A 15,426-nucleotide genomic window follows, 5' to 3' on the forward strand; every position below is an offset into this window, starting at 1 on the left:
CTGATGCCATGTTTCTCGCCTGCCCAAGGGCCTCTACTTCCCTTGCTCGGCTTCGTCCATTTTCTTCTGCTGCCCCTTACGCCTGGAACGCTCTTCCAGAACATTTGAGAACTACAAGTTCAATCACAGCTTTTAAAGCTCAACTAAAAACTTTTCTTTTTCCTAAAGCTTTTAAAACTTGATGTTGTGCGGACTTTATACTGTTAGTTTTACCCTACCCTGTGCCTGCTTACCCTACCCTGTGCCTGTTGGCATTCTCTTCCCCTCCTTATTGTTTTATTATGATTTTATTAGATTGTAAGCCTATGCGGCAGGGCCTTGCTATTTACTGTTTTACTCTGTACAGCAGCATGTACATTGATGGTGCTATATAAATAAATAAATAAATAATAATAATAATAATAATAATAATAATAATAATAATATATTGCTCTCAGAACCTTTTGGGTGAGGAGCAGCATAAAAATACTTCAAATAAATAAATAAATTTTAATAATTAATGAATATTTTCAATGACATTAATAGTGGAGGGGGGAGAACGCTAATAATTTCTTAGGGGGTTCTCTAGATCAGGGGACTAAATCATCTTTAAAACTTTGTGGAGAGCATTATTATTAAAAGTAGAAGAAATTACCACCCATTCAGGGTTCATTACATTCACTCATCCCCTCACTATAGCGAGGGAGGAGCTAGGCTCTGATGAGTAAGATGAACACAAGTCTTCCTCCAAATCCTGGGAACTATGGAGGAAAGGGAATGAAATCCAACCCTTCCCAATCCCAAAGATCAGTTGAAGCCTGGGATTTGTTTTGGCTCTGCAGGTGTTCTGGATTACTTGTACCACAACTAAATCTGGCTCTATGAGACACAAATTCCATGGGTCAATCCCAGAAGCAATAATTATTGGACAGCATGGTTATTTTTCTGTTCTCAAATTCAGTCCTTTTAATATTTTATCTTTTTAAAAAGCAAATCTATGAAATCTCAGTGATAATAAGGACAAGTCATTTAATTAACATAGCTGTCAGCAATTGCATTTTAGGATGCACTCTTTGAATATCTAAGTACCTTTTACTTCATAGACAGATGATTTCACAGTAAACACTCACAAGTGTGCAAGTCCCACAGCAGGAACAAATCAATGCTTTCTGAGAAAATCTGCTTACAGGCATCAAAAAATAGCAAAATTGTTGCCAAATAATAATGTGATTTCAAGTCTGTGCTCAAAGCCAATAGATCTTTCCACATACACAAGAGGTATACCACATCCATTAACTGAGCTTCAAAGTTTTGCAACAATGAATGGAGCTGTCAAAGCAACATGCCGAACCCTATCACAACAGTTTCCATTGCCACCGTTTGTAATATACAGTGTTTCATTAAATTAAAAAAACTGCATGCATACTCAAAATTACAAGTACATGCCAGTTCAACTGGTCAAAGAAACATTGCTGCAGGTCTAATGCCTAAAAAGATTGCATCACCAACACATCCTTCTCTTGATGTCACTCTGTACCATTATTTTACTTTTCTGATAGCAAAAGCGATGAAAAATGTATTAAAATACTAAAGCCTCTCAATCTGATACAAAGCCAAGCTAAGTTTTTACTAGAAAAATTTAACTCTAGTTACTCTTATCAATGCTAAGAGAAGGTAATTGACTGATGTTGTTCATTAACTTAAACATCCACTTCATTTTGGAAACTATTATTTTGCATCTCCAAATTGGCATACAAATGAAACTACTGACATTATTTCATGGACATATTTAATTTCAGATATGTATTGATTTGAGTGTCACCAAAATTAGGTAATTATGTTTTCACAGGTCTTCCATTTGCCATGTAAATATCAGCAAGCAACATATGCAAATAGCACTGACTGAAACTAAGGAAGGGAGAAAAATCAGGGACGATATCACAGACCAAGTCCTTTTTGCATATTGCACGCAATCCATGCATCATGCACCCTCCCTAAACATACGCATCACCTGTTCGACACTGAAAATGAACAACTATGTTCAAGCTTTCCCTTTATTACACACATTTTATTTAGGAGGCAATCTTTTAAAAGTGAAATAAGTCATTTGGTACTATTGAAAAACATGACTCTGTACATCAGTGATCATACAATGAAAACAAAAACATTTAGAATCAGGACCAACATATTTCAACTGCAGAAAATCATATATAAAAATTAATTTTGGAAACACAAAAAAGCAAACAAACAGAACACTTGATCTGTAAAAAAATTTCCCCAAAAAACTGAAACAGCAACTTAATTGTTGTTATCAAGTAAACATTATTTTGAACAACAGGGAACGAAAAATCTGGAGGAAAAAGCAAGTGCTAGCTAAAATTTCTTGTTAAATTCAAACAGTTCTATATATTTATTTGTTTCAATAGTTCAAAAAAAATGCAGAATCAAAAGCTTGGTATACTTGCCTGATTTTCTTGCCTTCATAGCAAGAACAGCTGCCAATTCTCTCTGCATCTAACACACCAAGAAGATAAAGTGTTAGAGTTGTGCTGATAATCACAAAGCTATTACATATATAGAGCAAACGTGGTTTTGGGGGGTGGAGGGGGGTGGGGAATAGTCTTTATTGATTTTCAACCATGTAACAATAAGAACAATAAAGATTCCTACATAGTTTATCCACCCTCTTTAAGCTGCAGTAACAAGCGCTACCAGCAGTCTGGGGCTCATGAACTTATGACCAAAATGGAGTTAGGCTGCAATCCTATGCTCATTTCCCTGGCAATAAATCAAATTGAACACAATGGAACATTTCTCTGAATAAACATGCATAGGATTGCATTATTACCCAAGTGATAGTAAATTTACAACAACAAAAAAACATGCTTTAGTAAAAAGCTGCATACCATAAACAGTTATGATCAATTATTATGATGATTTATTGCATTTATACACCGCCCCATAGCCGAAGCTCTCTGGGTGGTTTACAAAGATTAAAAAGATTGGATTGAAAAGACTGAACATTAAAAATCAATATACAAAATTTTAAAACATTAAAAAACAGTTAACATTTAAAACAAATTTTGAACACTCAGCCCTCATTGGAGAGATCATTCCAGAATTGGGGGGGGGGGGGAACCACAGAAAAGGCCCTCTCCCTTGTTGCTGTCTTCCGAGCTTCCCTCAGAGTAGGCACCTAGAGGAGGGCCTCAGAAGTTGAGCGTAGCGTAAAGGTAGGTTCATGTCGGAAGAGGCGTTCTGTCAGGTATTGTGTTCCCAAGCCCTGTAAGGCTTTATAGGTTAAAACCAGCACCTTGAATCAAGCTCGGAAATGTACAGGCAGCAAGTGCAAGCAGGCCAGAGTCAGTCTTATATGTTCAGACCTACTGGTCCCTGTTACCAGTCTGACCACTGCATTTAGCACAAGCTGCAGCTTCTGAACCATCTTCAAAGGCAGGCCCACACAGAGTGCATTGCAGCAATCTAACCTGGAGGTTACCACAGTGTAGACAACTGAAGCCAAGTTATCCCTATCCAGATAGGAGCATAGCTGGACCACCAACTGAAGCTGGTAGAAGGCACTCCGTGCCACCAAGGCCACCTGGGCCTCAAGTGACAGAGACATTTCTAGGAGAACCCCCAAGCTACGAACCTGCTCCTTCAGGGTGAGTGCAACCCCATCCAGAACAGGTTGAGCACCTTCCATCTGGTCAGAAGAACCACCCACTAACAGCATCTCAGTCTTGTCTGGATTGAGTTTCAGTTTATTAGCTCTCATCCAATCCATTGTCACAGCTAAGTACTGGTTCAGCACATCCACAGTCTCATCTGATGTAGATGAGAAGGAGAAGCAGAGCTGCGTGTCATGATGACAACGCACTCCAAAACTCCAGATGACAGCACCCAATGGCATATATGCAACTGGAATATTGCTATAAACAAAGGTAGCTGTACCAGGAGTAGAGGTAGTTAAAATGGGAAATGATTCACAATTGGCACCAGAAGCATGTATTTGTCTCATTAAATGCCATCATTTCTGCCCCTCAGAGAAGTTTTCTCCTGCCCAGAGAAGTTGCAAGATTGGCAATTGGTGGGATTTGATCACCTATATTGCTGTGGAGATCAGTATCTGTCATGTCTAACACTACTGCCCCTGTCTTGGGAGAAGATGTTTCAAGAAATCAATCAGAATCAGATTCAGAACTAGAAGACCCAGCGCCAGACACCAGCCAGCCTGTACCAGTGGGGCAGGAAGCTCTCATGGGTGATTCCCCAGCTGGGAGTCAGCCCTCTCCAGAGCTTATCTCCTCAAGGCTAAATCCTACACACTCAGTGGGAAGTGAGGTTTCTTCCGGAGGTGAGCATCCTGACAAGCTAGCTGATGCTAGGGTCCGCTGGAAGCTGAAACGCACGGCACGGAAAGAAGGCGTGAGAAAGTCGGTTCAATTACGCCAGAACCTGCCTCTGCACCAGGCTCCCTGAAGTTACGGGTATTTGGGAAGTGGCTTCCTATTCTTCTTGAGCTGACAATTGTCTTGCTTAGTTTGCATAGTTTTGCCTAGGGAGACATTTCCAAGAGTTTAGACTGTATTCATGTAGAAGAGTTGATTAATAAAAGCTTTGTGGATTACTTAGCAAGCCACGTCGTTTGCCTCCTGTTGAAAGCAGGAGCTTTCTGAAAAACACGACAGCATCCAGGTATCCACATTTTTCAGGAAAACAAATACTTAAGTGGCCATTATGGTTAGTATAGGAAATGCTGGTAAAGAATAGGATAGAATACTAAAAAAATTTAAAAATCAAAATAATTCCAACAACAAAAAAATCTATTTCTTTTAACATTCCCTTCAGCTCAAAACATGATAGTTTATCCCTTTTAATTCAACACAGTTTCCCATGTGAAGAAATGACTGGTGTAAGTAGTCCACCTGTCAAGAAGGCTAGAATACTTTCTCTGTATTTCGGCAGATTTCAGAAATGGCATAGATGGGAGGAAGTCAGAATATTGACATGAGCATCAGCTGCCAATCCATGTCTGGGCTAGATTCGAACTGCTGGTGTTAACATTAAAAGCTTTAAATGGCCTGGAGCCAGGTTATCTGAAGGATCGTCTCCTCCCATAGTTACCTGCCTGCACCCTAAGATCATCTTCAGGGGTCCTTCTCTGAGAGCCCTTGCCAAAGGAAGTGAGATGGGTGGTTACAAGGAAGAGGGCCTTTTCTGCCATGGCACCCTGGTTTTGGAATTAGACCCCTAGAAAGGTTCGCCTAGCGCCTATGTTGTACTCCTCTAAGCACCTTTTTATTTCCCCAGCATTTTAGCATTCTAGTCTTTTAGCTCTGCTGTTTTAAATATGTATTTTAAATCTCTGCATTGTTGCTAGGTCTTATTCTGGTTGTATTTTTATATTGTAGATTTAAGCGTTTATATTTTATATTGTTTTTTGCTGTACCTTGAGGTTTTAATTTTTGTGAACTGCACAGAGAGCTTCAGCAATGAAGCAGTAAAGAAATTTAATCATATTATTATTATGATGATGATGATGATGATGATGATGATGATGATGATGATGATGACTATGGCTGGGTTCACAGAACACACTAACCTGCCATGGGTTATTGTGTTGTCTGAATACAGTGCATTTTCTGCAGGGTGGGTTAACATGTTGACTGAACGCAGTGCATTTTCCACAGGCAGGCCTGTTAACCATGCAGTGTGGTTTATTTTTGTTGGATAAGCCAACTTGTGAACCAATTGCTTGTTGTTGGGTTGTTCAGGGTGGTTAACAAGCCACACTGCATGGTTAACGAGCAACCCAGCAGAAAATGTGCTGCGCTCAGACAATACAACCCACCCTATAGAAAAATGTGTTGCATTCAGACAACGTAATAACCCACAACAACGAACTGGGTGGGATAGTGTGTTGTGTGAACACAGCCAGTATCCCACCAAGCTTGCTACCAGCACAGTGGCAGTATTCAAATCATGATATCAGCTAAAATGCACTTATCTGATTGAAATCTGGACAACTTTGCAGTACGTGCCAGCTGAGAGATTTAATCAGCCTTTGCCAACTGTTAACTGCTCTGCTAGTGACAGAACTGTATGTTTATATGTCCAGCCCAACAAACTGAAGTCACTGTTTTCTGCAACTTTGCCCAAAAGCCAATGTAAAGGCTGACTAAATATCACAGCTTCCATAGACAAGAGATATGTGGATTTGGCCTAACTACTCTAACCACATTGATTCATCAGAAGTGCCTCATTTTCCTCTAGACCATAATAGGTGGCAATAATTCTTATGCATTCGCTATCATTCCTTTTTCTCCAGGTTTTGTTAAGCAGCTACAGCTAGATTTCCCTTTCATGTCCTGGGAACTAAAACTAGCATACCTCTTTTTTGCTATTATGGCTACTGGAAAGTAATGCACAAAATAATGCTTAATTTTTTAAAAACGGATTTTATAGCCCAAGATGTGAATTTTCAGTATTGAAAAAGGAATGTACACATTGTGATTAGCCTCAGATCCTTCAAGCGCTCAATACTTCCATATGAAGTAGTTCACAGCTATACTAATCACTTCTTTGATATCCCCTTAATAATTGCTTTAATAATTTAAATTCTATGGTCAAAACCCAGTTGGATAATCATGGAAGAAAAGGTCAGATGTCATATTAGAGCTCGCATGGTCATGGCAGAGATTAATGTCATAGTTCAAATGTCTGGGAAATGCCATTTTGAGATTACCGCCAGATTCAGCAGGCATCACAACTGAATCAATCGTAACTCAATCAATTTGTGTTCAATTAATACTCTGATGATTGCTCCTGCATATACAAGCCAACACATATTGAAAATTAAATGGTAAGGGATTAACAGTGTGTGTGGTCAACCAAAGAAACTGAAGCAGTTTGCATAAAGATAGCAATCACTCCGATTTAATTACTACTTTGTGAAACTCAGATCTCTCACTGAGGAGAGCTGAAAAATCTTTATTGGGCCAGAGATGTTTATGCTTGTTTGTTTAAAAATAAAAGCATGAATTAAACTTCATTCATACTTAAATCCCAAAAGAAAGGGTTATTTGCCTACAATGGCTTATTCAAGGTTCTATAAACTTTGCGGAATTGTGTTTTTGTTTTGTTTTTTTAAAACAGCACAAGACTAAAGCCTCTACTACACTTTCCAAATTTATTTCCATCTTGATAAATTAGTTTGTTGCAAAATGCCAAAATTATATTAGAGAGAAGGAGCAGGGAAATCTTACAGACTATTAAGGAAGTGGGGCAAATATTTCTGTTCTGAGTTAAGACTATTGCTAAAATCTTTTGTTGTTTTCTGTATCCCAAATCTTCAAGAAAAGCCAGATAATGCAGAACAGAGTTAATTTGCATACACTATTTAGATCAATAAAAATACATCAACTCTATTGTTCTGAGTTTGTCATCCAAATTATTCAAAGAGCCAGTGTGGTCAGAGTGTTGGACTGGGAGTCGGGAGATCCAGGTTCTAGTCCCCACTCAGCCATGCAAGCTCACTGGGTGATTTTGGGCCAGTCACAGACTCTTAGCCCAACCTATTTCACAGTATGGTTGTTGTTGTTGTGAGGATAGAAATGGAGAGGAGGAGGATTATGTATGTCACCTTGGGTTCCTTGGAGGAAAAAAAGGCAGGATATAAATGCAGAAAATAAATATGAATATATATCTAGTCCTGGGCCTTAAGATGTTCACTTCGGGTGCTTTTCAGGTGCTTATTTTGTCTCATCTGTTGCTAAAACAAACTTGCTTCCAGTTCCATTTACTCATTTTCAATAGGTGAAATTTATGGTTTTAACTTTTATTCACCCAGTGCACATATATGCAACTTCATTCCCCGCTCTGGCTCCCTGCCTCGCACGCTTCAGGAAACTGACCTATTGACAAAACTGTAATATTAATGTCATATTGCAGATGTGAATTCAAAAAGGATCACCTTTGCTCACCAATTGCCAGTGTAAGGCTTGCCGCGAACAAGTAAATATTCTATCTAAACGATATCCTATCTCAGATAATTGTGCTTATTTAAACAGTTAAATACATTAGGTGGTCAGTTATCATGCCATGTGCCTGGAACAGACTTCCGTTCTTTTTAACAAGTAATTTCTGTTAACTAAGGTTTAAAAGCTGGAGCCAATGTTTCAATGTCTCAATATGTAAAATAGGGGTCGGAGATGTGATTTACATATTTTATTCACCCAGGTTGGATCCAAGATCTGCCTTGGATCCACCTCTGCCCAATTTTGGGGAAACCCCTTCACCCCACACCACAGCTCACGCTGTGTCCCCTAACTCTCTCTGTAGTAGTAGGCTGACTTTAAAATTGTGTAACATCATGGGTTGTATCCAACTAGCAGCTCCTGCCAATGGAATTGCATCTGTCAATGGAATGGATTTTCCTCTGCTCAAACTTGCTCCAGAGCAGATGTAGGGGGATTGGGAAGCAGCAAGGAATAGGAGAGGGAGGGAAAGTTCCATTGCACAAGTGGAAATGTGCTCAGACAATGCTGGATATAACCCCATATATCCAAAACTTATAGTTGCAGAATTCTACTGCGTTAAATATGCTTGTATATCAGCTCTTTTGTGCAAAATTTAATTTTATTAAGACGGATGCCAAACTGAGTCTGCTGTGGCACCTAACAAAATTATATGGTATCTTTGTGCTAAATATGGGGAAATTCCCTTGATATTTGAGAATGGAGACTTCTTCAGAATATTGGAATTCAAAGCAATGTGCAATACTAGACAACTTTATTATAATTGCTTCTATCAGTAACTATTAGGTTATATACGGAACTTATTTTACTCTTATTTTTCTATTATGTGTTTCCTTTAACTATTTCTTATATTGCCTTATACTACTTTTTTGATGGATTGATTTCTGCTAATGTATTGTTTTTTTGTTTTTACTACCTTAGGAGACAATCCTATACACAATATCCACTGTGGGACTTCAAGATTTGGCAGAAGTCCTGCTATGCCAATGGAAGTTGAAATAGACTACCAGCAGAACAACTGAAACGGCGTGTAGTAGTACACAGACGGCATGTGGGAGAAGCACACTTACGCCATAACCTTTACCCCTTCAATTCACAGCCACACTTCTGTTGACAGTGTAACCTTACACCAGCCTGAGTCCTGATGCAAGAAAATTCCCATTGGTTACTCCACTGAGACTGGGAACGTTATTAAAAGTTGCTCCCAAAGAGATGAAACTTCACCAAAGAGAGCAGAGATAGGGCAGCCCCCGTCTAAACTTTTTGAACCTGTGGACACATTAGGGAATTTGAGACTATGCTGGGGGCACCACCACAAAATGCCTAATCAGTGGATCACGACTTTGACATCTACCTGTCATGTCTATGGATCTTAGGCTGTGTCTTATTCAACAAACACTTTTGTTGGACACAACAACTCTTTAATAATGGATTGTCTAATCTGGCTAATTGCTGGTGGTACAATACAGCTAATGCTTCTTTTAAACATATGTTTTGGCAATGTCCAGTAGTTGCTTCTCTTTGGGAGGAGGTTATTACACCGATAAATTTTGTGTTGGAACAGTCTTTAATGTTCACTGATATACATGCATGTACTCTCCGTAGGAGTCCTGCCCTGTGACTTCTGCTGTGTTACAAAGGCTCTATGCCCTCCCTCTTATATATTGTGCTTAAGAACAGTGCTTTTTAGGAGCATAAGAGGATTCAAATGCCTGCCTGAAAGGCTGGATGGAACATTGCAGCAGCAGAATCCATTGTTGGCAGTTTCACTGGGGCTGATAGCATGGGAGCACTGAGATATTGTCTTGAGTGTTGGGTGTAGTAACGCAGGGGTGTGCAGTGCACATATCCCCATCATGTTAGTTCATTTCCTCCCTCCGTGTGTAGGTATTGTTACTCACTGGCTGCCCCTGGTGGTTTTGTCAGGAACACAGTTGATGTATCTGCTGGTTTTAGGCTATTTTTGGAGTTTTATTTTATTTATTTACAACATTTATATAACACTCCACTTCTAAACAGATTCTGGACGAGTGAACAATAAAAGACAAAAAGATTTTAAAAACAACAACAAAAAACACATTAAAAATGTCTTATTTTAAAAAACAGAATACCAGTAAAAAACGTGGCTGTTCAGTCAAGGAAGTCTTTCTGAAATAAAGAGGTTTTCAGGAGGCACCAAAGCCACAATGTTAGTGCCTGCCTGTCCTCTAGAGGCAGGGATTTCCATAGAAAGGGGGCTGCTACACTGAAGGCTCTTCTCCAGGTGGACTCCAGTTGGGCCATAGGTCCATGCAGAACCACCAGGAGCATGCCACCTGATGACCACAGTGACCAGGTAAATTAATAAGAAGGTGCTGTCTTGGGTATTCTGGTCCCAAGTTGTTTAGGGCTTTATATACTGGTACTAAAACTTTAAACCTGGCCCGCTAGTGAATAGACAGCCTGTGTATTTGTGTTTTCCTCTCTTCTCCTCCCAAGTTGAGGCATAGGACAGAGCAGCTGTACCACCAACATACTGTAGCTGTGGCTTATCTTCCCTCACCCCAAGGATAAATAAGAATATAAGATTGCTGTGTTATTAAACTACTAATATACTAACACTGTGTTTGTGAATTATTTATTTCATTTTATTTTGGATATTTATATCTGCCTTTCAGCAGAATTCCCAGGGTGGCTAACAAAATGGGGAGAGCAGGTTTAAAACACAAACAGAAGAACATACACCATAAATATACATATGAACATCTTTAAAAACAAAAAGCTGAGATAAAAACTGATTAAAGCTGACCAGTAAAATAGATTAAACAGCTGGCCAAAATAAGATCTTTGCCTGCACTGGAAGGACATCAAGGAAAGTGCCAGGTAAGTCTCTCTTTCAATGATATTCCAGAGTTGGGATGCCACCACCAAAAAGGCCCTCTCTCTGCAACCGCCCATCACACTTCATTTGGCAAAAGCACATGGAAAAGAGCCCCCAACAAATATCTCAAAGTCAAGGTGCATACAGAGACAGACAATATTTAATGTTACCTGGTCACAAGACATAAAGAGTTTTAAAAATCAAAACTAACACTTTGAATGGGGCACAGAAATGGACCAGAAATCAGTGGAGCTGGCAAAGAACCACAATAAATGTATTTCTAATGCTCGGTCCCTTTTAGTAGCCTTGCAGATGCATTCGGAAAGTGAACCCTCTGCACTGCAGTTGTTTCCTGCAATCTGACCAACTTGGCACCATTCAACACAGCTATTATCACTCAAAAGTTCCTTGCCCTTCCATTGTTTCAAACAAGTATGCATTTCCTTTACTAACAGGTTCTAGCCTGAATCATCAAGAAAAAGAGACTTGCACTATTGTTTCGAGGGAGAAAAAATACTTCCAAAAGCAATGTTATAAGTACTGAACCCCCGTGGGAAACACGCAGGGGCAAAGCCAAGAAAATATGCCTAACTGGCTCTAGCTACATCACACACGCATACATAATTAGTTGTTCCCTAACCTTGACTTTAGTTTATGTGGCTACAATTTATATTAATATTTTATGCATCAATTATTGTTACACTGTTTAACTTGCAAAATCATCCTTTTGCACGCAACCCTGATAGAGGCAGGATTTGCTTCATTTTGAGGAAATTTTGTATGAAGGTAAGATTCCTAGCTCCATGTCCAAGAAGTTCAAAGCTATTTAATCATTATCCTAACAAATTCTTTGTATGGTAAGCGGTAGATCTCGGAGCCCTGTGGTGTACTTGCTAGTGCCCCTTGTGATGAACCAGCCAAGACAAAGAAGTCCCTAAATCTATGCACAGCTTCTATTCCTTCACACCTGGCTGAACAATAGATGCTTTGACATCACTGTCTACTCTTGGGCAGCAGCCAGATCCTTAGCTTCCTTAATTTTATTCTACATTTTTCTGCCTATCAACCTGTCCATTGATCCTCTACCCTCCAAGTCTGCCAGCTTTCCTGTATGCAGCTGCTCTCTATCCCCATTTTAGAGCCCTTCAATCAGACTTCTTAATGCAGATTAAGAAATCCAACTTCTAAATTCTTACTTCAGAGCCTGGCATACCAACAATATTGCCTTAAACCTGACTTTCCTGTGGATATGACAACATGGGATTAAGCCTATTTATGAGGGACAGATCTATGGATCAGTATTAGCCAAAGTGGCTAAAATAGGATTTCTAGGTTCAGAGGAAATACACCCAATGAATTATAGTTCCTGTAAGGCAAATTATAAAAAGGGGGATTGTTGCCTTCATGGCTTTGTTACCAGGTATTCCCATCTACACATTAAGTACAACAAGCACGTATACCTGTTCAACACGTATTAGGATCAAGCCTGACACTAGTTTTTTGGCACCTGAAGCAAGGTGGTATTTTGGCCTCCAGGTGGAGATGCGACCACCTCGCCCCCTCTCTTCACTCCCCTACACCCTGGCCATGCTCATCTCTTCTCCCCCCACCACTCTCACTCCAACCTCTTATACTTCAACCACCACCACCACCATTCCTCCTCCTCTTCTTTACTCTCCCCACCACTTGTTCCATGCTTTGAAGAAACTTTCCTTAAAGTGAGGCATTCTGGATTATTTGGCCCTGGAGAATGCCAGTGCTGTAGCAGCACAGGTAATCTTCATACCCACTTCACCCAGAATGGCTCGCTTTAAGAAAGGACCCCTCAAAGCATGGAATTTGGGCCTGGCCAGTTCTCTGGAGAGCTGTGTCAACCACTTTGTGTGGCTTGCGCAGCCCTCCAGAGAGCACTCCCTTCAAAGAAATGCCTCTTAATCAAATGTCATGGCGTATCATGTCAAGAATTAGAACACCCAAGCAGGGGAAAGGAGTGGAAGACTTCCAATCAACATATAAGGTACTGGCATCAACAGTTTATTACAACGCAGACAGATATTTGCACAACTCATGGATTGGATCCAGAAGGTAGGAGTTGAGAAAGCTCAGAGAAGAAAAGTTGGGCAAGCAAGGTATAGAATGACGGTGGAGAGGACTGTGACCTGTATCACTTCCTTATAACTTAGGAGGCTTTCTAATGTTAATAAATAACAAATTATACCCAAGGTCTGCTCAGGTAATGTCACTTCGGCCTATTTCAACAAACTACTGGGGCTGATTTGTTCCTCTTGATTATCAGGAATCCCCTCAGAATCCAAGAGAAACATTCCCACCTGCTAATTGATTGTTTTTGTCTCAAACAGACCTGCTTCCCTTTCTGAGTTCTTTCTGACAGTAATCATAGGGACAGGTGGAGCAGCTGCTTTTCCAGGGTTGAGGGTATTCACTCTTGCCATGGTAGAAGGATCCATGCTTCAAAGGATCTTTCCTTAAAGTGAGGCATTCTGGATGGAGATTGCCTGTGCTGCATCAGTCCAGGTGATCTTCATACCCACTTCACCTGGAATGCCTTGCTTTAAGAATGGACCCCTCAAAACATAGCTGGCACAGCTCTCCAGAGAGCTCCCAACCCCTCATATAAATGCCCCTTAATCTAACGTCATGGTGTACATAACCATGGTTTAAACATGCTCACTAACAATTTGCTGCAAAAGGGCTAGTGGCCCTTAGCATGTCATCTGAACAGGTCCATTGTTAACTTAACTGCTATTAAATTGTCACACATACAAAGGTACAAGAACTGTGATGCAAAATTACATCCTGTCACAAATAAATAACTTTTCAATCTGATCAAGAAAGATCTTGTGAAAGACTTACTGCAGAAGTGAGGCGAGCAAGAATTTCAGCATTGGTTTCAGATGTGTCTTCTATTTTTCTATTGTTCCTTTTTAAAGAAAAAGATTAAAAATGCATATAAAATGTCTCATAAGCAAACCTGAGGCTGAGGAACAAGAATTGCTCCAATTAGACTGCTTCACTTAAAATAAACAGGGAAACTGGGTGCATATTATGACCAAAGTATAAATATTATACATAATTAAAATGTTTCTATGATCATTTCAATCAAACGTTTTCATTTTATTCAAACATGCCCAGATTAAGAATCTAAAGAGTTTTAGCTTCTAAAACTAAGAGAAGCTAAAGAGTTCCTTCTAGCCTCTGTTATTACATAGCAGCCTTTACAGTGGTATATACTGAGACTTCAGGAATTGGAGCCAAAGGAAATATTTCTTTCACTCTAAGGTCAAAGAAGAATGGTGAGATCTGAGCTGAACTAGGCTTTGTCCTCATCTCACCAGACTTTCATGATCCACAGATGGAACCTAGCTAGACCAACTGCGGCCCAGCTTTGCCCCTGCACTCTCCTTCTATAGTGGATTTGGCTAGCTGATTCAAGCCAACTTATGAAATGCACATCCTTTCCTTAATGCCTCTTGACTTCCAGGACTAGATCTGAGAAGGCTTCTGTTTTCTTCCCTTCTATATGTCACATAAAACGTAAAGGAACACTTATAGCAGGAAAAGCTGTCCACCCTATGCCTCCTTGATACATGAGCTTCAAAGATTCTATTGCCTGTCTGCTTCCTTTCCACCAACAGCAAATTTTCTTTTGTCCCTAAGCCACCCCTCCCAGCCCCACATTTTTTTCTCCTTTCCTTTCTTCATGACTTTGCCACCCATTGTTTATTCAAGTCCTTGCTTCTTCATTTGTTAAAACTCCAAGATGTAGTATTAGCTCAAACATAAATAAATGGGTTTTTATGAAAGCACCCAATAGTGAATAGCTAGTCTAATACATACCCTACATGATTGCTCCCTACAGATAATCAGACAGACAACTGTATTCTTCCAGCCTGATTTGGATAAAAACAAAGAACAAACGTGTATGTGGCCCCTTACACTATAAGTAATATATTATGGTAGGGACGTACATAGGCCACAATTAGGGTGCTTACAAAAACCACAAAAACTCACACTTAAAGTGGAAAATAAACGAACATTTAAGGTACTGTTTGGCTGATCTACACATGAGAATTATAAGGCGGTAAACTCAACCCGTATTGTGTGTAGCACTAAATATTTAATCTAATCTCTGGGTATCTTACAATTTTCATTATACCCTAATACAGATAGTGTCATTGGGAGGGCTTCACCCCAAGCATACAGCCACGGCTCCTTCTCTGAATAAGGTGGTGAGGCTAACACATTTTGATCTTCCTTTTTGCACTTAATGGATGAAAAACTGTATGACTTTGATTAATACCTTAGTGATGTGTTTTATTATTCTACAGCATCCTCCTGATGAAGATATTTCGAAACGGGCACTGTACTGGACACCTGCCTACTTTTTACTTAGACACCTAGAATATTGAACTTGTTGGGTGGTACAATAGTGTCCTAAAAAAAAATTTCACATGCTGTTCTGTAAAATGCTGATACATTGTATATTATTCTGGTATGAACTGTTTTTGATTTACCTATGCATTGAAC

At 39.7% G+C, this 15,426-nt stretch overlaps 1 protein-coding gene across 1 annotated transcript in view; it reads right to left on the reverse strand.

Moving 5' to 3' along the window:
- Positions 1 to 15,426, reverse strand: part of LOC134413416 (rap guanine nucleotide exchange factor 5-like) — a 64,458-nt gene that overhangs the window by 17,358 nt on the left and 31,674 nt on the right. The window contains exons 7-8 of the mRNA XM_063147593.1: positions 13,753 to 13,819; positions 2,445 to 2,493 (exon numbers count right to left, since the gene is read on the reverse strand). Coding sequence (XP_063003663.1) covers positions 2,445 to 2,493; positions 13,753 to 13,819 — 116 coding nt within the window. The remainder of the gene's footprint in view (positions 1 to 2,444; positions 2,494 to 13,752; positions 13,820 to 15,426) is intronic.

Source organism: Elgaria multicarinata, chromosome 1, assembly GCF_023053635.1.
Source record: "Elgaria multicarinata webbii isolate HBS135686 ecotype San Diego chromosome 1, rElgMul1.1.pri, whole genome shotgun sequence".
Taxonomy (NCBI): domain Eukaryota; kingdom Metazoa; phylum Chordata; class Lepidosauria; order Squamata; family Anguidae; genus Elgaria; species Elgaria multicarinata.